General features: G+C 45.1%; 1 protein-coding gene across 10 annotated transcripts in view; it reads right to left on the bottom strand.

Annotated features, from left to right (window-relative positions):
* Positions 1-26635, bottom strand: part of LOC135368501 (rap guanine nucleotide exchange factor 2-like) — a 167132-nt gene that overhangs the window by 59986 nt on the left and 80511 nt on the right. For 9 of the 10 annotated variants that reach the window (XM_064601834.1, XM_064601841.1, XM_064601838.1 and 6 more), the window contains one exon: positions 3574-3649. In XM_064601834.1, coding sequence (XP_064457904.1) covers positions 3574-3649 — 76 coding nt within the window. Of the gene's footprint in view, positions 1-3573; positions 3650-14777; positions 16280-26635 lie in introns of those variants that run through there. The other variant, XM_064601840.1, reaches the window with a different exon arrangement.

The raw sequence follows: 26635 nt of genomic DNA, 5'->3' as shown, positions 1-26635 counted from the left end.
GACATCGCACAGAGTAGATGAGATGAGCTGTAGCGTACGACGCTGATGAAGATAAGAACTTCGGCGGTGGGTAGTGACGTAACTGTAAATAAGCTCGTCTATTGCTTCGTTATGCGGTAGTGCCCTGTTGGCTAAAAAATGCTTGTGCCCCTATCCGACTTCTCAGTGCTCATAGATCGATCAATCAATCAATCAACCAGCGGCTCAACCGATGTCCATTTTCGGTCATTCTACATGGATGATTCCACTGCATGCAGCCCTGTTGAGGGTTGGGCCCTCAACTGTTGGTATGCGATATGAATACAGTGTCGAGCCAACGTGTTCGTGGACTATACCTTCCCTCCTATACTTCCACTGACCAATCCCAGAGTGATAGCCGTTTCGAAAATAAACGAAGAGCTGTAATAAAAAATCCAAGTGAAACTCGATGCAAAAGCACGAGAAACCGAAAGTGAGGCTCGATGTTCGTGAGACATCTTAGCGTCATAAACAATTTGCTGGATGCAGAGAGCACACACGTAACCAGCGTCACGCAGCAATATCGGCATCCACCGTTTATCGCCTGCAAATTGAATTTTTGACCCACAGGAAACGTGCTCAACCGGCAGTGAAACATGCACGTTATCGGTCTCACGGAGTCCTTCTTATTTCAGAGGCTATACGAAAGCCTTTTACGTGTATAAGGATCAATCCTCGTATTCCACAGTTTCTCCTCCACATCCAGCCTATAAATGCATATACGTCTAATGCCTGCGTATCGAGTTCCCATATTGCGCAACCGGCCACCCACAACGCTATGATATATACCTTCAAATATGCATGCACTTCCTGCACCACACACACACACAGCTGGCACACTGACGCAACTTCGTCGTCGTAAAAGCGCAATTTTCTCCTCCCCAATCTTTATCACTCGTCCACAGAACCCACGGCAGACATCATTATTCATGCCACACTCGCGTCGCATCACACTGAAGACCCGCGCGCGGGACGTGCGAAGCTTCCGAAATAATACCCTTCTGCACAACGCGCGGGCCTATAAGGGACGCCGCCAATCCTGCACCGCGGTCCCGTGTGAACCCTGGCGGTCAACGTGCATATACTCAAGATGCCCACGGTGTCTTCACCGTAATTGCGTTGTGGGTCAGTACCGTCGAGGTGTCACCACCGTCGTGGAAGCCTATGCGCAAACGAGGTATATTTTAATATAATGAGCTACTGCCTTTTTCGAAGCGCAGTTTCAGTCAGTCCCACGCTAAAGTGGGCATGTCCGACCCCCGCTGACCTGCGCCTACTGTGATCGTTTAGAAAACAATGGGCCAGCACTTTCTAACTCGATTTTTGTTTTCTTATATACTTTCGTGCCGTTCTAATGTGAAAGCGAAAGTTCTGCTGGCAGCCGGGACTTTCGTAATCGAGTGAGAGGCACAAGCTGGCGATGACGACCTGGTACTGAGACGACCTATGGAGAAAACGTGACGGAATAAGGCAGGTTTGCGGTCAGAGCCCTGTTTTTTCGTCTTTTAGTAGGTCGTGCCATTCGTTTCTGTGGTGTAAAAAAAAAAGACAGAAAAGAAGGTCTGAAGGGCTGGAAAAACGCATGGAAACTTTGTGGCAATATTGACGCTAGGCGGCTCTCAGACATAAATGAAAATTGATGTAGTAGTGTCTATACTGCCACGGCTGTTCTACGAATTCTCCGATTTCCTTACAGACTGGCTGGAAACAACCATATACGTCCGAAGCGAAGGGCTGTTATCGAGTTTCTGTTCCAAGAAGGCTGCAAGGCTACGGAGGTCCATCGACGGCTAAAAGAGGTGTATGGAGATGCAACAATCTGAGTAACGTCAAAAGATAGATGACCATCGGTTGGCAGTGCCTATGATGCAGTGCCTATAGGCCATCGTAAAGTGTGTGCGAAGTGGGTTCCACGGCAATAACGCGAGCATGACAGAATGCAGATCTGCATGGACCTGGGTCCAGATATTTGAGGCTGTCCCAGGCACATTCTTTGACAATGTAGTGATACAGTGACGAGACCTGGGCATATCTTTACCATCCAGAGACTGAGAACCAATCCAAAGAATCCAATTCGTCATCACCCAAACCTTAAAAAATTCAGAGCATTGCGATTCGCTCAAGTGATGACGTCCGTATTCTGGGATCAGGAAGGCCCGCTTTGATCGATTAGCTATTGATCGATAGCTATCGATTAAAGGCGCGACAATGAATAGAGGTCGGTACATTAAGTCATTGCAAAGGCTTAAGAAATCAAACAGAAGAGAGCACGGAAGAACGTCAACGCGATCGCTTCACACGATGAGAATGCACGACCCCAAGTCTCCTACGTCATTTCTCAGGTCATTGCCAAATTTTGGGGGGTACGTTCTGCCCCATCCCTCCCCTGCAGCCCAGATTTGACCCCATCCGACTTCTACTTGTGTGGCCCTATATGACGAAAACCATAAAGGGACATTGACATACGTGACCTTGAAGCCAGTTTGAAATCGTTTTACCACCAGAATTTGACAAAAGTTCATGCTTGGGCTCAAAGGTGGGGCGAATGCACTGTATCTGTCGGAAACCATATATTCAATGTGCACATGGACAGTACGCATTTCAAATATATACACCAAGTTCTATCAAAATATCGTCATAGTAATTGACGAGTTTGTGAGCAAAGGCAATTAAGTTACTTTCAGGGCAGCTCTCGTATATCTGGGTTTGAAGCGATTCGGTCTATGTGACTGAACACGAAATGAACGAAAAAAAAAAAAAACACTCGCGAACCCTCACTCAACCTAGTGCTGGCCACAAAGCGGTTGTAGTCCGTAGCGCGGAAAGCGTGCCTGCGAGTTGGCTGCACCGCACAATATACGTAAACGGCGGGAAAGCCCTCTTTACAAACATCACCGGACCGACAGAGGGTTTAGGCCAGTCATACAGCCGAGTCTCGTAGAAATAAATCGGAAGCAAGCATTCTACCAGTGATCATCAACGAAAACAGGACACACAGCTCGGGGAAACAGTAATTACAATCACCGTGCTTGTGCGATGGTTGTGTGATAGTCCGCATGTCCAATTCTTATACGTACAGTGCGAAACACACATTTCCGTAACACCTCACCGCAGTCATGGAACTCACGTCGGTTATCGGTCGGTTATCGTGTGGCCGCCGTTCAAAAGTACGCACACCCCTTCCGCTTCTATACGCGCGAGTATCCGTTCTCAGGAAGCAACTTGCAAGGGCGCCCACGCCAAAAAAGATCGGTCTTCGGCAAGAACGCCTCAGCCGAACCCATATAGGATGTATTCGTAACTGGCTGCTCCTTTCAGCGGAGTTGAGGCCAACGTGTGTTTATTTCGCGTTTGTTTCCGGCGTCCCATAACTTACAGACAAGGCCAGCTGTGCAATAAAGATGGTCTTGCGCAGCGCCGGCACTTCGATTACGAAAACAATGAGAGTTCGAAGAAGAAGAAGGAAAAAAAGGATGCAGCTGCGGTGAAGTATAGTAGGACTAAAAGACTACTACTCTCTAAAAGTACTACTCTACTACTAAAAGTACTACTCACCACCACCATTTCGGAGGGCTCCAAGATGAGGCATTCGTTCATGCGGCGTCCCGTACCTCCGGAACGCTTGCCGAAGCTGGACATGCAAGAGGAAACAAGTCAGACTGAGATGCTGACGCGACAGACTCCAACAACACATTGCGGCTTAATGCAACGTAATCAATCATATCGATGTACGTATGTTACGAATGTGTCGAGGTAATGATTAATAATCCGGGGTTTACGTCGCCAGACAATAATGTCTCAAGAAAAATGAAGTAGTCGAGCTGTTGCCTTCGTAAGATTACAGTAGGTTCCCTTCCAGAATTCAGGGTGGCTGCGTTACTTATAAACCTTCGGTTTGCCGAAACGTTACACTCACGGTATTCTTTCCCTGAAAGCACTTTTCACTTCTGTTTACTCGTACATTAAACTCTCTCTGGATATTCCTTGGATATTTGCTGATGCTGCACTTTTTTGAGAATGGGGAGCAACCATTCTACGCTGCGGACAGTGTATTCCTTCTTTTCGGTCTTTGAAAGGGGAGGATAAAATGGAACACTCGGAACAACGCGGTAAGGATGGGACAACAACACAGATATCCTAATATAACCGGACCCGCAAAAAAAAATACTTTTCAGGACTAATTTAATCACAACTACGTGCTGATAAAAGCAGGGTGTCGAACCGCAAAAAATACGGGTTCGGTTCGGGTTCGGGTTCGCGTTGTTTTGATTTCGTTCCGGTTCAGTTCCGGTTCGGCCACGCCAAAACTCGAACCGGTTCGCAAACCGGTTCGCAGCCCCGAACCGGTTCGCGAACCGGTTCAACGCTTCCGTTTTATATGTTCCATAAAACTGATTTTATCAGGAAATGCGTGGCTAATAGCTTACTGCTGTTGTCTGCATTGACGTCTCTAGCAGTGATGTAGCCCTTTAGCGAGAGAAATGAGAAATGGATGAACACTTATTGCAAATAGAGTCCACGCTGTTGAAGCGATGTAGTCCTGCTACTTTCTGTTTCCAAAACCTCTTTTTTCACACGCACAGTGCCAGCAAGATACACTTAAAGGAAGCCTAATAAGATGGACAGCGTAACATAGACGACAGTACTTGCCGGCACACTGCCTTCGCAGCGTGAATCGATCTGAAACCGTACTGAAGCATGTCGAAAATAAGCCTATGTCCGAGCTCACAGCAGTGTACTAGTTAATCCACAACACAAAGGCAATGTGTCGCGACATAACTGCGCTACCAATAAGCAGAACCACATTTACTTTTCAAACCACGACCAATCAAATAGGCACCGTTCTGCGTATGCTCCTTCTCTACTTCTTATGTTCCTGACTTGTTTAATTTGTACTGCTCACATGTAAAGGGAAATCTTGGGCGCTTATTTGATCACATATTCGTCCTGTAAAGCTACATAACTGGCCTACTCCATTTCTGTTTCATTCTTAGGCGTGGCACCTCGCCTCTGAAGAGTAGACGCCGCAACGCGTGCGGGGCGCTAGCCGCGGCACTCACAAGGACAACTGCGCTTCAACATGTTAAAAAGACGCTGAAAGTATGCTTACTATACGTCGTCGTCTGACTGCTAGGTGAAAATTTCGGAAATCCATGATATAGGCGCGTGATGATGATACCAATGCGTCTTCGTTCGGGGATAGAGAGGAACTCTTATGCTGACTTCTGTTATGTCCGAACCGTTTTGTTGCGAACCGGTTACCGCTATTATTTTTTACGGTTCTGCTCCGGTTCGGGTTCAACAGTGTCATGAAAATTTCGGTTCGGGTTTGGGTTCGGTTCCGGCAAAAATAACGGTTCGGGTACGGTTTTCGGTTCGGGTTCGGGTTCGGTTCGACACCCTGGATAAAAGTAATAAATTAGTGTTGCTCCGAAGAGTAATTGTGTTACATCCATTTCAATATGCAATGCTTTTTTTTTTCTATCCATTACAGAATTTTTATTAAAAAGCCATGAGAGCAGCATAGACGTGGTTTTTGCAGTTGAATTCTGGCGAAGGTGATGCGCTTCTCAGGCGCGCTTTTTCAGTTTCGGCTCATTTGCATATCAAAATTCGGGGCTGGATATCTAAACGCAGGTGCGTGTTTCAAGATTTTTAAAACTAGGATAGTCTCTCATTCTGCTATCCCGTTTTGCCCGATATCCTTTAATTAAAGAGTTAATTAATGAATTTTAGGTAATTAGTTATCTTGTAGTTGCATACTTTCTTAGAGAGGATATCAGTCCGGCCGTAGAATTCAACTGCAAAAACGACTTCTATACTGCTCTCATGGCTTTTCTATAAAAATTCTGTAACGGATTAAAAAAAACTGTATAATTGTGACACACAGTTTGATTCTTCTTCCCCGTGGAACGCATGAAAAGCCTTTGAGCGAAAAAAGTGAAAATTTGCCATTTTTTAGCTTATGCCAAACAGATGAGTAAAAATCGCGGACATCGTAAGAATTATTCAAGATTTAAATAAAGTTTCCATTCCATATCGCATGAAAGTCATTCCAAAAGTAACTCCAAGTGCATTACAAATTGCGTGCGAAAGTAATTAAGTTCCGGCCACAATTACATAGTATCAAAAATAATCACAGAAGTACTAAATGACTCAGAATGAGATACTTGTAATTAATTACCTTACAGGTCTGCTAATAAGGGAGCTTTCTTTACGAAAGGAAAACACACAAACCAACAGACACAGCGACAACCGGACAGTGCGGACAAGCAGCTCATATTCGCTCGGGGCATGTACCCGCGAAGAACCGTTCAGACTCGCTTAATTAACGAAGGGCTCCTTGGCTACGTGCGACGACCCACTTCGGGGACATGTCCTGTACATAAAGAGCAGCTCCCTGCTGCGTCACGCGGCAGAAACAAGATACGCCTATGGCAACAGACAACTCAATTCGGCGGCGACAAACAAGACATCCAGCTGATTGTTACAAACAGGGTCTTACAGCAGTGGCATTCTTCGAAATCGTAAGCAGCAGCGCTCCCACACAAAGTTATCGAACTGTGTGTGGGTGACCATATATATATACATGCACGCAGGCGTGGGCATAGATACACCTTTTGAGTATTTAAATATAAATACAACATACTTTGTTGAAAGAGGTATATTTAAATACTCTGCATAAATACTTTTCAATAGGAGTATTTAAATACAATATAAATACAGTATTTAAATACCATAACTACTACCGTAAATACTGTGAGGAAGGTGTCATCCCGGCAATTAGAGAAATAATGATGATCATAACAACAAATCAGCGTTTACTTATTAGATTATCATGGCGATTTGAATATTAGAAGGTTCTAAGAAGACTGCATCTTCTGTTCGGCACGTAGAATCAGGTTCGCAAAGGAGAACACCTCTCCACAGGTACCGATGAAGAAAGGCTCGAATTAAATTTGACGAAGATGCTTCGTACTACAAGGTAGTCGAGTAGACCAGACCGTTGCCCGCAACAATAGCGAAAAACTCGCCATCTAAAATGGGTTGTCGCATGTGCGTGCTTGCGAAAACACGGCATAACTGCGCGGCTCCCCAAACTCTGCTTCGCCCATCCTATGGAAAGGTCAAATGCAGTGTACCTTTAAGATATGAGTCAGTATCTTGCGGATTTAGGAGTATTTATAAATTATTTACAAAACTAAATACTCAAAAATATGTATGTATAAATATAACTGAATACATTTTCGAGTCTATATTTAAATACAAAACATAAATACACGTATCCATATTTTAAATACTATTTTAATTACAATGTATTTAAATGCTCTCCATTCCTGCCGGATGCACGTCCCATGAGAAACGACGTTTACTCAGAGGACCGTTATTATGTATAGGAAAAATTTGTAGGAGAATGCACCCAAGCAGCACGACATCCTGGTCCAATATATGGCTGTAAAACTAACAGTAAAAGTTACTGCCCAAGCAGCACAATATCTTGGCCCAATATTGGGCCAATATTGGGCCAAGATATTGTGCTGCTTGGACAGTAACTTTTACAGTTAACACGCCTTATATTGCCCGACGGCAGATATACGAGAATCGCACAGCATCGCTCAAAGTGATCGCTCAGATGATACTTTTATTTCATTTTTATTTTTTATTCCGTGTTAGCGCCGCGAAGCAACTGTGGCTACGAGCGGCGTACAGATGTGGATAGATGGAAAGAGGACAGCGGAAAGGAGTGGGGGACAGGAGGGGGGTAGTATGCGTCCTGGGCCGACTTCAGGGGGAACTGTGCCAACATTCGTCTGGAAAGTCTTCGGAAAACCCAGGGAAAACCTCAGAGAGCACAGCACAGCCGGTGGTAGGATTCGAACCGTACAACCTCCCAGCCTCCAGCACGACCTTGGCTGCGGCGGACGCCTTAACCCGCTCGGCCATGCCGCCGGTTTTATTTTATTGTACAATCGGCATTCAGTCGGCATAACCGCGTATAGCGTTATATGGACACTTTCAAACCCGCAAGTTACGAAATTACTGAAATACTAAGAAAACTTTATATAAATATATATATATATGTGTGTGTGCGCTCTGTACGAATTGTTCGTTGGAACCGCTTGCGGACGTTGCAGGAGGACGCGTGTTGCACAGCTGTCGTTCGGGTTTTTTGTTACGAAAGGCTAGACTACAGAACCAAGAACTTAGAGAAGGTGCGCGCAAAGTCGGCAAGAAAAGACAGCCGCAATATCAAACAAGATGGAAAGAAACACAGCAGAATAATACGGCGCAATTAAATTACTCTCGGATCTCAACGCTACGTGACGCCGTACGTAAACAAAAGGCCATGGAGCAAACGCAAATTACCTCCTCTGGGAGTCGAAAACGCTCGCTATCATTTCAACAGTGGCCATCTTTCTTTTCGTCCCTTGTGACTTTTTTTTTTTTTTTACTATTTACCTACGAGTTCGTTCAACGCACAAAGCAAAGTTCATTAGGAACTCCGCCGCGCGCGCAGCGTTTAACGCATTCAAGTGAGCAACTCATCCGGCACAGAGACAAAAGTCATGCATATAGGGACCATCCAGGAGGGTACCCTCGCCGCGTCTTTCATTTCGAAACGTTCCACAGTGCAGAATCGGGCCAGAACAATAGTGCTCCCCTCTACGAATATTGCGACAGCCCTGGCACTCAGTTCAATGCAGGGCTGGCGAGGCTCTCGCTTATCGGGGCCAAGCACTACACTACGCCCGCCAAAGATGACACGTCTCACTCAGCATCTGCGCGCATCCGCTTTATTTGCTCAGAAGGCGCGAAGAAGGGCTACGTGTTTTCGCACCGCGAAAAACGAATCACGGTGAAAGTGAAGGAATGACAAAAAGAACTGGGTAGAGTGGAGGAACGCTTGTGAAATCCAATGCGGAGGTAGTGCATTTATACAATGGTGTGCAACGGTGCAACAGGTGCCATACACGAAGCGCCATGGGTTGTACAAAAACTGGAATATAGGGCTACTCTGGCCCAACTTACAAATTACAAACAGGAAGGAAAGAAAGTTTTTTTGTTTTTTAATAAAAGTGCATCTTTGGGCATTGTGCCATACGCTTTTAAATTCTGTATAGCTCTACTGCGCCGCCACATGACCATGGGGTGTCACGTGGTGGTTGGCACTACAAAATTACGGATGGACCAATATTGTAGGTGGAGCAAAAAAAACTATCGCTTCGGAGAACTTACAAGAACTTACGTCCACTGCTGCGAGAACACGTTGATTTTCTGCAAAGGACTGGTATACTACCCAAGACCACAGCAGACTTTTTCCAGCGTCCCCACCCCCACCCTCCTTAATATTAGATTCATATTCCGGTCCATGCAGAAATTATTAGATACGCCGGCTACGTACGGCAGCGGGATATTTCTTTTTAACGAACGTATACGTGATCTAGCATCAACAAACCAAAAATGCAAGCGACATGACGACTATCCAATGAAAACAGAAAAAAAAAAAAAATCGATGCCAGGAAAGAACATCTGCGATGGTAGCTGCGTTTTACTAATCTGCTAAGCAAAAAGAAGAAAAAAAGTCATTATTGCGCAGGGACGTCTGGTTCGCTCTTCCCTCTACTCACGTGTAATCACACCAGATTATGTCGTGATACGCCACCGAAACCACAGAGGAGACACTGCCAGAGTCGATCACCGCTAAAAGCAAACGACCTCGCCCATCACTGTCGACCTGGTCTGATGCCACCGATCGAAGTGTATAAATCGAAGGGGCCTTGAGGAAGATGGGATGCATCCTTGGTTGCTTCGTCGGCCATATCTCTACTAATGGAGACCCCGTTGCTCTGTACGTCTGACCTACAAAAGCGCGCCTGCCTCCGCTCGCGGTGCATATATGAAGCCGCTGTTATCGAAATGATTTTATTTCATTTGATTACAACCTATAAATCAATCTCGCTCAAACACGCGGTACGCAAAACACAAAATGCTGCCAGTGAACATCACGTCATCGCACGAATTTTCGAAAGAACTCTCAAAACTCCATAGTTTCGGTTTCTCCAACAGCAGGTGACGTCACCACGGGATCTCTCGTATCTGTCTCCTAGGGCGTTTATGTTTATTCGCTGGGAGGCGCTCGGACTCATAGCAAATAAACGGCTCGAAGCGCCTCCGAGCGAATAAATATAAACGCCCTAAGCAACAGCGCGCGTCTCCACTGTCCGCCCCATGTTGAAAGACTGCCAGCGGCTGAGGTGATTGTAGACGGAAAACTCGACCTCTTGATGAAGTTATGATACACCCTCTCCTCCTCTGTTTCTTTTCTTTTTTCTTTTTTGAAGACTTGGGTGCACGTAGCTTGGACACCCTATTTAGGTATGGTCATATAATAAATATATATATATATATTTAAATATATATATATTTATCTACCAGTTCCCGTTCGCTTATCGTATACCGCAGCTGAATGAAAACGCTTTCATCAGCCATAGTTTGCTCACCTGACATCCACTCGTTCCTCACTGCTATCTCGCACATACCTGCCTAGACTTTTTATCTTGTTCTTTTGTACAGTTGTAACACCTCAAGCAGCACAGTGTACTGAAAGTCGAATGTAATAGGGATGGACGGGTACGTGGAAGGCCTTGAACAGACTCATGAGACTAAAGAACATTGATAAGACACATACCGTCCACCCCTATCGCACTCGACTTTCAGTACATTGTGCTGCCTGGGGCTCTTCTCTTGCATTCCTGTTGTAACCTTGAATTTGTGTGAAGCTATCTTTACACTCTCATCCAGTTTTGACATTGTTCTTGTACGGTGACATGCTTAGACCATCAATAGACTGTCAGCATTATCAATAAACAAATAAAATATAGAACATCATGCGACGAGAATATTCTCGCTTTCATTACTGCTTTCCTACGGCAACCTAACTTTGGTACACAATGCTAGATGACTCAAACAGCCGGATCGATACATGCGATTTGGTGGACGAGCGTGGCAGACATATTCAGTTTCGAATATTCGTATACTTCCGACTAATCATTCCACTACGGACAGCACCCGTTATAGTGGATCGTGACCAGAGTACCAGAAAGGCATTAGCACAGCGAAGCAGCTGTGGTTGTACGCAGTGCACAGAGTGTGGACAGGTAGAAGACAATGGAAGGAGTGGAAGACAGAAGTGGGGGTTAGTATGTCCTCCCGGGAAGATTAGTATGTCTGCAGGGGGAACTGTGCTGGACTCGAAAAGACTACCAGAAGACCCAGGAAAAACCTTAGACAGCACTGCGAGAAGATGCAAGTCGTGTTTCGTCCGTGTCTCTTCGCGTTCGTTACAGCACAGCCGCTGAAAGGATTCGAACCTAGAATCTTCCAGTCATTAGCATAGCCTCGGATCTATAACCATCGAACAAACGCTGCAACTTCTCCGTCACGTTGCTGGCCATTTTAATAAATAATGTCACTAAAATGTTTTAGAAGGACACCATGCAGACAGACATACCACAATGTAACCGGCCTCAAGTTGCGCCCCAACACCGTACCTTATCGTACACTTTGGCGCATTTTCGTGCAATGTAAGCGTTGCATCAGAGTGCTTCATACACTGTGTATGAAACACTCGTGATACATGATACATGACATACACGATATACGTATGATACACACTCGTGTCCGCTTCCTTCCTTGTACAAGAAGCCGTATGTTCATCTGATTGTCTGGGCATATTACTGAAGCCACTGCGCACAGCTGTTGAACGGGGTGGACTTACAACCTACGGTGCTGACGGCGAGAACCGCGTTATTAAAACGAAGCTTCAGTAGCGGCAAGGCTGCTATTAATAGTGTCGGGTGTAGGCAGCTAACACAGCTCATTACCTTCCAAAGGATCCATTCAGGCAAAACATCCTGCGAGTCCAAGTATTCATGAAAAACGACATGAAGTCTAAATAAGGTAAGGAAAAGACAACAGAGAGAGTGCTGCACCAGCTAGCGTAATGGGCTGAAGCAACTCGAATGAATAGGAAGTCACAAGAGATATATATTACAGTCAAACTCCTTTACAACGAAACTCAGGGGACAGCAAAAAAAAATTGCAGTAAAGGTATTTTCGTTAAAAAGGATGTCCATTATTGGACTTATAGGGCTCCAGCGGGACCGCAAAAAAATTTGCTGTAGTGGTATTTTCGTTAAAAAGGTGTTCGCTATAAAGGAGTTTGACTGTATTTATATTGTGTGCTTTAACTCTGTGGGGGAAAAAAGTAGGGATGGGTCAACCGAATCCGCGAATCCTAGGCACGGATTCGGGAATCCGAATCACAGTGCCCAAGACGGCGAATCGAATATTTCGAATCCGCCAACCACGTTTGTTCGTTTCTTTTTCAAACTGGGGCCTCCGGACGCTGAAAGCCTGATTGGCTGGCGGGGACCCAGGGCGGGCCAAAATCGCAGCATATCCGAGTGTCATATAGCTGATCAAGAACGCAGTAGGCTAGACCGTGAGCGGGTGAGCTCAGGGTCTAGCTCTAGAATAGGGTCTAGGTCTGGGTCTAGGCCTAGGATAGGGTCTAGAGAATGCTGGTGTTTCTGGACAAAAATGTGCATTAATTTAAAACTATCAACTGTGTTCTCTTGTTTGTTTGTTTGTTTGTTTACATTGCCCTGGACTGAAAGAGTTCATGCAGGAACTCTTACGTTACAAGCAACATGGGTTTGCTTTTGATCGTTTCCTAGTTTTATGGAAAGAATTGAGACTCCAGAGTTTATGTACTTCCTTGAGTCGATGAACAACATGTTAAATAAATTACGTTTAAGAATAAGTACAAGGGTATGTTTTCTCCTGAAAGTGAAGTATTATTTAATTTGTTTTTCATAAAATAAAGATCTCAAATTCTGCTTCAAAACATTTTCAGTAGAAGTGTATTTTTTTGTGGCTTTTTAACCTCGTGTTTAAGAAAGGATTCGAAAGATTCGAGATTCGCAGAACCTTCCTTGGATTCGGATTCGGAAAATTCTCGATTCGTCACATCTCTCTAAAAAGAAAAAAAAAAACATTGAGTGCAATGCATCATGCACGTTGCAACACTGTCACGGTTGCATCTTTCTTTCTCTTTCTTTTTTTCTCAAACGACATTAAGTGCGTATGTGCGACCACTTCCAAGCGAAAGTTACCTGCCCTGTTTCAGATACCTGGGTTTGCCAACAAGTTTTACGAACCGTGCTGTGAATATGCGCGCGGCATACACTGTGCCAACGCTGGATAACATTGTTTACGATTGTAGGGGGCGCCCCGGTACTGCTGCGCGTCAAACCTTGCTTCGTCGAAATATGTGATGACAGAACGTTCTGCATGACCGGATTATTCGTGACTGCGCATGTCGTAAGCCCTCGGTGGATTGTTTACATGGGAAGAGATTTCTTTATTCCGTATTATTAGCGCCGCGAATCAACTGCGGCTATGAGCGGAGTACAAGACGTGGACAGACGGACAGCAGGAAGGAGGGGGGGTTAGTATGCGTCCTGGGCTGACTTCAGGTGGAACTGTGCCGACATTCGTCTGGAGTGTCTGTCGGAAAACCCACATACGAAGAGTGATTACACATATCGGCCAATCAAAGTGAAACAAATTAAGGTTACGACAATATTTTTTACGGTCATCACAGCGGCCGGCGTTTCGGTCCATAGCTCCACGTCATTAGTTCATGCGGTTCTACGGGATTTCTTACGTTCCAGTCAAAGGATGCAGCTCCATTCATTGTGTATGTCCTTGTGAAAGAACTTCCTTCGAAAGATAACCTGATGTTACAGAATGACGCAGGTATGCATTCCATTCGTCAGAATCTGCCGAACGTGCGAAAGGAAAACCATCGTGTTCCGAGAATCCCTCATTTCCTGACAACGTAAAACGAAGCTCCTAGAGAACCTTGAAGGGGCACTGAACTTCAAACATTTCTCCTCGCTGGATGAAAACTGCCGTTACACCAACACAAAAGAAACGGAACGGAATTCGTCCGTCGCGTTCTTCGTCATTTCTGATAGATAGGAAAAAAAAAAGAAAGAAACGCAATTGGCGCTTTCTGTTTCCCTCTCAAGGAGGCCGACAATGCGGAGAGTGCTCTCACTGGTCCACCTCAAACGGCCTGTCCAATCAACGCGGGGGATCGTTTGAGGAGACCAATAGGAGGCGTCTCCGTATTGTAACGCTTTGAGAAATTTGTCCGCGTTGAGAAATTTCTTCACTTTAGTGGCCCTTTAAGAATGAGTCGTTAACCTCGAATAGGTGCTCCTTGTTCACTGTCGACATCTTGTTTCCATGCAATGAGCCATATCCCTCTATTGCAATGTGAAGCGCATACACTTTCCTATACCCTGGAGAATCCCATTTGATATGAATAAACAATAGTCGCTGTGTGTTTTCCCTCCCAGCCCGTCTACGATAACGAACAGATGTTGTGAATGAATCGCCGTGGAATACCCGTCTAAAACAATACTATCTGCTGTCCATATTGCGCACGACCACAATCAAGATATCAAGCTGAAACTTTGCACCCATATGAGCGAAAGAGCTCAACCAGTGGTGACGGTTTACGATCTCAAATTTTCCCTCTTTTCTTTTGCCTGTCACTCAAACTCAATCGGCGACAGAATATCTCACGATTTTTCAATCGGTGACAACTATCTAATGGATTATTCTATCAATAAAGTGCACATAACCACTTTTAACGGTTTGGTTACAAAATAAAAGCTCTGTACCTGAGAAACATCGAGTTTCCCTGCAGCTCCGACAAGACATCGTCCATACTTTTCTGTTTGGGCACCATGGGAGCTTTCTTCGCTGTTCCCACGGAGGTATATCCACGGTTGGCCATAATCCACACTAATCCAAAGTCAGCGAACACCATCAAACAGATAACACGACGACGAAGCAATCTGACGCTGTTCTCTCACACAGGAATTGGCACTACTTTCACGTTCTTCGATGCAATGGCAGACCACACAAAACAAATAATCAGCATCCCAGCCTGCTTTCTGTCTGGTCCTCGGCCATATTCGGCACTCCTCCAGAAGTGGCAAGAGATCCCAGTGAGCCTAGCCATGGAACTTTAGTGTCGAATAATGGCAGCGTGAAATGCGGGGAGTGGGGTACAAGGACGCGGACGACCGGACAGGACGAAACTGCGAACAGGCACTTTCCAAACACCAAAACGTCGCGTATAATATACCAGCTACTGACCAACGTCAACACAGCTCGCGCGCTAGCGACTGACAGAAATCCCCAGGTTATCTATGATGATCGAAAACCTCTGATAAGGCACGTGAACCTGCTGCTAACACGATAAAGATCAAGAAGTGCGACAAGGCACGTTGGGAAAACAGCGGCTGCGCGATCGCACAGGTTGAAAACGCTGGAACGAATGCTGGGCCAGTGGATATAATTTGGCGTCCAGCCCTACGAGGTGCACAATGCGACCACAGTTCACTCTCACCAGGAAGCGACTAACAACGGAGTTGCTAAAATAAGGAGCAATATTGTGGGTCACTTAAGCTGGCACAGTAGAAGCCCTTTGCACAGGTGTACTCCACTGAACGACATAGAAGGGGTCGCTGCGTTGCTCTATTTCCTACTCGTTTAATACTCGTATAGTTACAAAACAGCTGCTTCACGCGTTACACCAAACAACGTTATTGTAGCTATAGTAAAGTTCAAAGACTTCCCATACAACACTCTTCCGTGGGTTTATGCTATGATGGATTTCGCGTAAGACCTAAGCTGGAAGCTGCTGCGACCGAATGGACGGTATTCCCCATCTGCAGATAACTGCGTATCACTGGTCTCGATCACTGATCACAGATACGAAGCGTATCACTGTGTATCTCGATGCAAACCCTGTGTTCACCGTATGACTTCCTAACCACATCAAAAGCTATAAAGATCAACAGGACGGTAAGGACATGCTGAAGTGAAACCACATGAACGAAGGTCCTAATTCAGAGCCAAACTATAATACAAGAACAAACAGAAAACGCGTGCCATTTCAACGAGGGCCAGCGTCTCTGAACACACATTCTCAAAGTTTGTCGTTCAGGTGGAGCCACGCAATGTAATTCCTGGTACTATCTCCTTGTGTCGTAGATAATACATCACTGAGGCACTCAGCAAGGGGACACAAACGCGAAGTCGCAAACACCACAGCCACACACTACGCCACTACACAGCCCACAGGAGGCTCCCCGCGTTTTGCTCCAGACAACAACACAACTTCGGGGGATTGATGGCGCGTGCGCACGCGCACCATGCACGACGAGCGACTGCGGACCTCCTCGCGGACAGAGAGTGAACTTTTTCGTCCGGAAAACTCTCTAGCTCACCACTGCGTGGGGTCAGCGACAGCTGGCTGGTGCCGTTGCGCTTGGAGGTCGGTTATAATCGGACAACTTTCTGAACAATTAATCAGGTCGACAGCACCTGGCAACACAAAAAGGATGTTTTTGTTGATACATGCGTTTTTCCGTCATCTAGTGTGTTTTAGAGGATCGTAAACAAGTGCCCTCCGATTCAAACTCCGTATTGTTGTCTGGAAATCAGATATCGGCGACGTGACGTCTGCCACTCCAAAGGAATCAAGCGATATCATGTTTTCGGAAACGTGAAACGTGTATACGTTTTTCTGAAACTCGCCATAAGAAGAAGAGATGACGACAGCAAGCCGTACTTGAAGTAAAACTCACATTAATATAGTACTACTAGTACTAGTATAGTACTACTAGTTGTAGTAACATAGTAATATTATTACCAATAGTATAAGAAGACTAATATAATGGCTGACGAGGGTATACACCACCACCACCAACAACAACAACATAAAACAAAGTTTCCCGCGTATAAGCAACAACGTATAGATTTCAGAGTAAACGACACGAGAGAAAAGCAGTAGGAATTAAGTTCTAGCCACACACTGTATACACTCGCCAAGCTCAGAACATCCACCGCAGAAAGTCACCACACAACATGTCAACTGTACAGTAGATAAATGGATGACTTATGCATTCTCCCGAGTATCAAATATTAAATCACCCAGTATTCGCAGGTGCTATCACAGAACTCAGCTTATCGCGGAGGGAAGACATTCGCTCGGGACCTTCCCTGGAGAGGCCACACCCTGTACGACCTCCCCATGAATAATTGAGCAGCGCCTGTTACCATCATTGAGGATGCCGCCGCGCAGTGGCATATTTCGCTCGCGTCAGCCGCTGCGAACGAGACGTCAAGTGGGAGTCAACGACCATTAACGCAATTACTTCGCCTCGCTGCCTGGTCGTTTCCAATATTCGTTACATCTGACACGATGTTGTACACGCAAAAATAGAAAGCTACGAATTGAAAGTAACGAATAGAACTTACAGTAGGGACTCTGGTTACAAAAAAGTTGAGCAAGATAGACCGAAAACCAGGAGAGACATTCTCGTCGTTTGATTTGATATTTTCAGTTGACAATTTTTGATAATTTTGATAATTTGATAATTTTATATTTATAAAATACACTGGCGTTGATACAACACGAAGAGAAACAACAGGACCCAGACAAGTTTCGTTTCATGTGCTGACGATGGTCAGCCCGTATATAGGTGTAATAACATCCGACTTTTCTTTTTTTATTTTTTGTCAAGTTCAGTGAAGCCAACGTATTTTATGAAGAAAAGAACGTTCAAATTTCAAACGTGAATTTGGCAAAGTTCAATTCGGAAAATTCCCTTCCGTGTAATGAAATTCTGGTAAAATTGCTTACTAATACTGCGGAAAAGTTCCCCTGAAAATAGACACAGCTACACCGTTTGACACGCCCTTGCAGTGGTGTATGTACGGTTTCACTGATATCAACTACAACTTATATATGAACTGATATATGTTTCCACTTTACAATCGCGTATGCTGCATTTCGCTGGCAACAGCTTATGCCTTCCGCTGAGATCAAACATTGAGTAGTGCGCAGCTTGCCTGACATAATGTAGTGCGTATGGTACTTCCCAAGTGCGACCAAATGCGGCGAAGAGTACAATTTCAACGAAACAGTGGGAGTCGCTAAACGATTTCACTTGCGGAAGCATTCGAAGCGGCAAGCACCACACGACCTCTCCTCACACCGGACTCCATGCTCCAATAACCTTGATATTTCGTAGAAGCTGCCGGGACACGAACCCGTAACGAGACTTCTATTAATAATGCTGCTGCGTTTCCTCGATGCAATTTTTCCGTGGCGAAAGATGGGACGAACGTGAAAGCGAGATCGATAGCGAAAATGATGACTCTCGCGAGAATTCTAAGTAATTTTACCTGCTGGCCCTTCAAGTGCGGCGGCAGGGAAGTCATTTTCATTTTCTTTCAATGCTCCCTTTCGCCAGAATCAGTCACCCCTGGCTGCGGGCCTAACCATGTATCACCCGTCACGTTCACACGCAATTTCTTTTTAATCGGAAGAGCTGTACAGTTTATCATCGTGCCTGTATCCTGCATCACAAATCAGAAATAACGGCGCCGAACGTGAAATTAACTTGGGGGAGGGGGGGGGGACAAAACTGCTGGGGCTACGACGGCCAACATACTGTACAAAACATCTCGTTCGAGGCAGGCTCATTCCTCATTCTGGAATGAGTCTCGCTCAAGCGAGGTCACGGGGGTTGCGACGTCGTTTGTGATGTAAGTGGGACAGTCTGTCGTCTGTCAGTCTGCTCAAGATCGCGGGTTCGATCCCGGCCAAGGACGGTATATAGCAATGTGGGGGAGGTGAACATTGCTTCCGGCGCCGTGTGTCGGAGATTTCCGGCGCACGTCAAGACAACTTCAGGTGGTCGAAATCATCCGCAGTCCCACTCCGCGGTATACGAGCAGGATGTCGCCACAGAAATAGGCTGACACACCACCTTACGTGTAAATCTGTAACCATCAGCATTATCGTCATTAATTTGTCTGCTGTTGCGTGAATCTACTATTACTTTATTTATCTGACGTCGGAAATAAAAAAAGCGTAATAAGTTCCTCATTGTTGAAAAGAAAAACCAAATGCTTCTTACTCTATCGTGGGTTACCTCTTTCGCGCTCACTATAGGGGGGGGGGGGGGGGGGGGATGAGACTTCAACAGGGTATTTACATCTTTTGTAAATTGTGTCGTGATTAGTGTACAATAAATCAAATCGAAATAACGACTTTAGACAGCGAATCCAGCAATAGGATATTCTGGATTTTCTTTTTCTGTTTTCTTTTCGGTAGTGTCACACAGAATACTGCGCCTACGAACTTTCTTTTACAATATCGGAATAAAACACGTAAAATATAAATTTCTTTCTCGTCTCACGACTTCGATCTCTCTCAGAACGGAACCGTTCATCAGTTTCAAGTGCGCGCATGAAATCCTATTTGGTTACATTTCGCTGGTAGAATACAGCAAGCAGAAATCGATATCGCGCGAGTTTCGATCGAGCAGCGGATTGCTGTGTAATCACGTTCGCTCGCCTTAACCCTCCCTTTCTTTTTTTCAGCCGGTTGAAGATGTTCCAGAAATCGTCGGCGTTCGATCCTGGTCCCTGGACGTATATAACAAGGAAAGAAAAGGGGAAACTCAAAGCCTCGTACAAAGCGAAGTCAGTCGAAAACGTCGCAGGCAAGTGACGGAGATCTAAAGCCTATGCACTACGTATTTCTGGATGGTAGATACAGTATAGTGCTGTACAAGACGGACAGCCTATATCTCCCGTCGCCAAATTTTGAAGTTGGCTGCAGTATGGTAAGGGGCGTTATTAGAGAGTTTTAGTGTACCGTACGCTATCGCCTTTGCGTACGTAAGAGATAGCGTTGGTGGTTCTGCGCACGCGGAAATCACGAAGAGAGCTTCGCGCAGTGCGCAGAACCCTCTCGCTATCCCTTACGTATACTCAAGGGCGATAGCGTATACGATGCACTAAAGCCCACTATTCTGCCAGACGACAACAGTGCTCCGATAAGGAACAGTAAAATGCTGAACAGTCGCGTCCCATAGCCCTGGGTCTGCGGGCCAGGTGGCGCGAGGGAGCAGCAATATCAGCGACCCAAAATATGGAACGCGCGGTAGTTTAGCAGACGACGCGGCCCTTTCAAATACGTGGTCTCGAGTTGTTCGCACTACGCAAGATGCACCGCTTCTTCTGTGGGCTTCCTACAGGTTTTGTAGCTTTCCTTGCCGCCATGCCGCTTGAAACACCATGCAGAACCCACTGATGAAACTCGCTACTGTTTGGACCCGTGGCCGCTTGGGCACGAAATGGCGCCGTTTGCAAACTTCGCTACAACAGCTCTATAAGGGGTGGTTCACCTGTGCAACTTTCTCTTTCTGCAGCCCCGTTCATCAGTTTCATGAACCCGCGTGACCCCAATCGGCGAGGAGTTATCAACAGTTCCGTCAGATCCGTTTCCTCTTCGTCCCACACACAACATCCTTTGCTCGCTCCAATCAGATTAGAGCTCCATTTGGGCTGTCGCTCACAGCTGTACCTGCTTACCAATTGACGCACTCCGCTTTCAAATAAGGCACTCGTGCATCATTCATAGAGGAGCTGATCGCCTTTGTGTGAGCGCTGTTGTCTGAACGTCAATCTCGTATGTCAGCACTCACAAATGCTGGCTCAGGCGTCGCGGTAGGGTTACAGCTATGCAGTTTATATAAACTGATGCGTCGCGTCGAGACAACGAATGAATAATTAGTCGTACATTCCTTCCCGTCAATGAAATCCAAACCAGCGAGTAGCTGGACAAGAAATTAAAGGGTCAGAACTGTTGGGCAGGAAACGGTAAAAATTAGAGATGGGGCGAATCCAGAATTTTCCGAACCCGAATCCAAGGAAGGTTATGCGAATCTACGAATCTTACGATTCTCGAATCTTTCGAATCATTTCTTAAAAAAAGAGTTTAAAAAGCAAAAAAATAAAATAAAAAAAACACTTCTCCTGAAAAGTGTTTCGAAGCAGAATTCGATATATTTGTTTAATGAAAAACAAATTAAATAATAGTTCACTTTCAGGAGAAAACATACCCGTATACTTCTTCTTAAATGTAATTTATTTAACACGTTGTTCGTCGACTACAGGAAATACGTAAATTCTCGAATCTGAATTCTTGCCATAAAACTAAGGAACAATCAAAAGCAAAATCGTGTTACCTTTAAGCTTGTAATGTACGAGTTCCTGCCTGAACTCTTTCAGTTCAGAGCAATGTAAACAAACAAACAAGCAAACAAGAAAACACAAGTGAAACCTTTAAATTAATGGGAGCGGGGCCCGCCGGTCAATCAATTTTAAAAAGAAACAAACAAACGTGGTTGCTGGATTCGAAAGATTCGATTCGCCGCTTTGGGCACTGGAATTCGGATTGCCAAATCTCGAATCTGTGCCTAGGATTCGAGGATTCGCGGATTCGGCATTGGATTTGGCCCATCCCTATAGTAAAAATATTTCGAGGACTCTGTTAGAAAAAAAAAAAAAAAAACAGTACTAAGAATTACTAAGACGTATTGTGTTGTTAACTGTTGTATGATGACGTTCATCGTGACCAATGAGACGCAACTGAATGATCACACAGCTTATTGTTTTCTTTAGTGTATCCGTGCAACAAGTGTGCCACTATACTGTACCGGTGTGTCCGTACACAACACCTGTTTTCCGAATATGTGTTAATAAGTACGGGGCAGGAATTACTTCAAAGACCTGAAACTAACGTGATATCGTTCCATAAGGGGCAAGGGCTGTGAGTGTGAAGAGATCATAGCTGCGCATCGACACTGTGCTTTTCAACTGATTCGCGTTTTACTCATTCCTCTACTCATACCTCATTCCTACTCATTCCTCTACTCATTCTACTCGTCCCCTTCCCCTCCCCTCTTCGCGTACTACTCACTAACCTCGACACCCACATTCTATTCCAAGTTTCAGAAGGAACTACATCGTAGCATCTGGCGTAATCCATGCGCGTAATACACATGTCCTTTACGAACCAACGTAATAGATCTTACTAATGACGTCATGCACACGTTAGTAACAGCCACATGCTCCAGAAACAATTATAGACCAGATGGAACTAATCACTCAGTAGCTGAGTTGTACAGTAGGAAATTTTCCGCTACCATTTCAAGAGCGGTTACATTGTGTTTGTAAGTTTGTAAGAAAAAAAAAAAAAAACAAGGAGAAATTGAACTCGTCTCCCGACTTGTTCTGCTACTCCTAAAGCGGTTACATTGTTTCGCTGTAACTCGGTTCAAATGTAGTATTACTTGCTGGCATGCATATCATGGTTATGAAAGCGGTGAAGTAAAAGGGAATGCGGTGTTCAGTTTGGCTCAGGACGGTCCGAGAAGCAACAGGGTGACTCGTACTTTACAAGGCGACCACCAGGGGATTTCTCCAAGATTTTCATTTCACAGGATGTCGGAATTCCGTACGAGGGTGATTCCGTATACGCTACCGTGATGTCTTATAAAATGTATTCGGGTTGGTGGTGGTGGTGGCGAGCTATTTCCGAGTGATCCGCCTGCCCTCTGTGGCGGCATGTTGCTCGAAAATGTATAATGTAGTTTTCCGATACGAAAACGTATTCGTGTCGGAAAAATTTTGGGGGTGAGAGTGTTTTGAGCCCCTTGCGATGACTACGTGTCACGTTGATTCGAACGCTAACCTCGTGTTGTTGACCGATACACACACGCTCACACGGACTCTCAATTCCACGCTCGGGGGAAGAAAAGAGAGAGAAAGAGAGAGAACAAGCTACACCAGCGCCATCTAATATCCCGCAGGCAAGACAGCACATTTTAGGCTAGTCTTCTCCGTGGCCGCGGCAGGGCGCTCGTAAACTTGGACTACAGCGCCATCTCGGAATGTAAAGGCGTACTACGATAGCTTCCCGGCGCTGTGCGCTGCGCCACCAAACCGGGAACCCGCGGTTTTCACGTTACTTGGCCCAAACCATATGATGTTTTAGGAAACCGTTGATAACATGGCTTGCGTCGAACCGTATCAACCGGAACCAAGATGTGGATAAGATTTTGAGTCACACACGACTGCGATTGGCTCCGATAGGCACGATAACCTTACCAACGGTACGTGTGATAAAACTGCCTAATATGTTTTGCAAAAAATACGTAAAGACCCGAACAAACTATGAAATTGCGCGAACATTTTCAAGAATTTAAATTTCGTTTTTTTTCGTTTTTTTCGTGTGTATTCTCTCCCTTTGTGTAAATTCTAGGCATTCTTTAATTTACACTTTGTTTTTGCATTTTATTAGTTTTAAACATTTCTCGGGTATTTTTTTTTTACTGAAATGCACGCAAAGCAACAAGAAATATGCATGCTGGGTGGCAAAAATGCTGTGTGCGCACGAGCGCTCAGAGATAGACATTGCAGTAATACAAAGAGAGGCATTATCAGATATGGGAATACAGTGCTAAAAGGCGATGGAAACGTCTATGCATGTTGTACATTACATTACATTACATACATAGCATTACATTATACATACTCCATGACGTTATGGCAAAATGAATATCAACTTCATCTTCCTTCACAGTAATAACATCATAGTGGTACCAGCTATCCCAGACGATATGAATTTCATATTTATAAGTGTATTAAGAAAGTTCATGAATGCGTGTAGGATGTATAACATTGTTTAACACCGTTTCGTTTATAGTCTCAGTGTACTTTTCCAAGTACATGTCACTGGATGGATGATCGGGTACAGTTGCTGCGAGGAAGGAACAATGAACGGAAGTCGTCACCGTATGGCAATTAACGCAGCAGTACAAACACAATAAACAGGAGAGCACACAATAAGACTATACGTTTCATGATACTTTAAAGATCCACAAAACGAGCGGGCAGAATGGAAACCCGCGTCGAAGAAAAGGAACGAAAGTCGAGATATAACACCGTACGAGAAGGGCCAGCGTATATTCATGTCCCAGGCATAGAAAGAAAAGAGAGAGAAAGCAAAAGGAGTAAAGAAGGAGACGGGAAAAGAGCACGGCATGGAGCACAACGAAAGGCTGTATAGTCTCAGGGGAGCACTTTCTCTTTTCTTTCAACAGCGAGCGGTTTGAATTCCCCCCTAACAGGGTAGCCACATTGTTCTTCTCAAGTTCTGCATCTTCGTTGTTGCCTGTTTTAGGTCGCAATACGTCCTAACTCGCCAAGGAGAAAGACCGTAAAAGAGAAAGCATGAATAAGTTGCCGTGTGCGACTCAAATAGCACTACCGGTCCCTTCATCACCCGTATGCAGTTAGTGCCAGCCCCACTGCAGCTACGCATTCATAACAAAAGCGCCAAATAAGACGAGGACGAACGCAAAAGTGTCACACCACACACGACGGAGCAGCTACACACACCTTCAGCAGCCGCACCTTACATGGAGACACATTTCCAAAAATTTTACCGTAATCGCTATACCGTAGTTGGTCGAGAGCTCGTTGTTCAGGATTGGCCTAACTGTCATGTCTCCTAAGTTATGTCTCCTCAGTGGGCCAATCAACGTACGAACTGGGGCTCAGGCTCAAGCTCTGTGGACGTAGGCTTCGTTTCACGGCAATAGTGAGTTTTAGTATATCGTACGCTATCGACGTTGCGCACACAGTGGTATAGCGTTGGTGGTTCTGCGCACGCGCGCAAGACATAAACAGAGCTTTGCGCATTGTGCAGAACACCCACACTGTCCCTTACGTACGCGGAGATGACGTACGATATACTCTCACTAATTGCTTCTGGTTCGCTTTAACGATGTTAGTAACGTGCATTGCTCTTCGTATGGCAATATAATTATATGAAGGAATATTAATGAGAAAACAAAACGGGTTGAACGACGGTGAGTCATCAAACATGTGCCCTGTTTTCATGGTAACGGTGTTTGAGCGCTATCTGCATGTTCGTAATGTCACCGTCATAGGGGTCAGACAGGTGGGGTTAGGGTGGTCACCCCCCGAAATCGTACCTTTGGTATTGCATTTGGGAGAGGGAAATAAGAGGAAATCCCCCCCCCCCCCCCGCCCCCGAAATATGTTTCTGGCTACCATCCTGGATCAGACAGTTTCCTGAACTTGACACTACAATACAATACAGTGTTTTTACAATAACGTCTTGCTCTAGGGTAACATGCGGTGGTAGCGCAGATAAATAATTTGCTATAGTGTACTTAAGGCGTAATCTAATTTAATGACTAATGGCGTGTATAGACGTGTTAGACTGGAACCTCTTAGTGCGTGGGCCGCTGAAAGCTGAAAATATGAAAAGGTGCAGTTGCGCGTTTGGTTCTGACTTGCTGGAGGGCACTTGTCTAGACGGTATGTGCTCGCGAAATACGTTAGCATACTATACCGTGATACCATGTTTTTTTTTTTTTTTCCACAACTGTATATTACTATCATGTTTGCACGGAAGCTTTTTATTTGTCTCCACTGATATGTGTTACATGAAGAACCTTTTATCCGACAGCGATGTCCACAGTCAAGACGCACTAACACTGGAAATTCTTATAAACGGGTGTACCTTCCCATAAAGAAATCGACTATTGTTTGAAACTAACTTAGCCCTCTCCACCTCAGCTAGGCGGTCACTTATCCTACAAAAACTCTGTCAGCGAGGCGAGGCAAGCGACCTGACTTGAACAGCAAGAAAAGCTACCAGGAAGTCTGAGCGAGACACAGAACAGCGAAAGGACACCCGTGAAAGTCCGTTTAAAAAGATCACCCACCACGCGCGATAACGGGCAGGAAAAAAAGCAAGAAAGCGTAGCAGCGGTCAATCTTGAAGCACGCCATGTCGCCGTCTCGTGACAGGGGAAGCTGGAGCTTGGAAGTTTCTCCCGGGGAGGTAATATGGCTTTAGCAGACGTACTTCTGTTTCCTCCATTCGCGATAATACTGTGCCTGGCTCTTTGGGGGAGAGTCTAGAAGTTCTTGAAATAAAATAGGAGGACACAGCCACTGAAGACACGTGTGTCACTTGAGCTCCTTATCAACCAAGAACGGATATATACGATGGCTTTCAATTTAATTTAGTTTTAGGTAGAGAGGGTGGGAGAGAAGAAAAAAATTGAGACGTTGGCAGCTTCGGTGCAGCCAGCTGTGCTTCAGAGCACTGGGTGGATGTGAAATCAGGACGCTAATCACTCTCTTAAGATATTGTGAGCCTTGAGTCTTAAAAGGTGGCCGCAGCGCCTATGTCTTGAAAGGTTTAATTGCGCTGTACCGTTGTGACCAGCAGAGATGGCCACTAACTACATCTACAGTAGTTTAACTAGCAGTTCAACTACTTCTCAGGGGAGTAGTTAAAACTACTTTTTTAACTACTGCAATGTAGATTAACTACATCTTTAACTACTTAACGTTGTCCACCAACACCAATCCCTTGTAGTGTTCTTGGACACCTAAATATGAATCACAAGCAATAATAAACTTTGGCTCAAGCCATTGCTACGATCGTCAAATACAAAGCTTGCGGCGGGATTCTTTCTGTGCCTACGCGATAAACTAAGTTGCAGAATTATTTGCAGAATGAGGCTTCACTAGACAAGCATTAAAAGTGAAGATTTAGTACACA

Source organism: Ornithodoros turicata, chromosome 9 (assembly GCF_037126465.1).
Source record: "Ornithodoros turicata isolate Travis chromosome 9, ASM3712646v1, whole genome shotgun sequence".
NCBI classification, from domain to species: domain Eukaryota; kingdom Metazoa; phylum Arthropoda; class Arachnida; order Ixodida; family Argasidae; genus Ornithodoros; species Ornithodoros turicata.
Note: the sequence above shows the minus strand (reverse complement) of the source record. Positions and strands in the feature narration are given on the sequence as shown.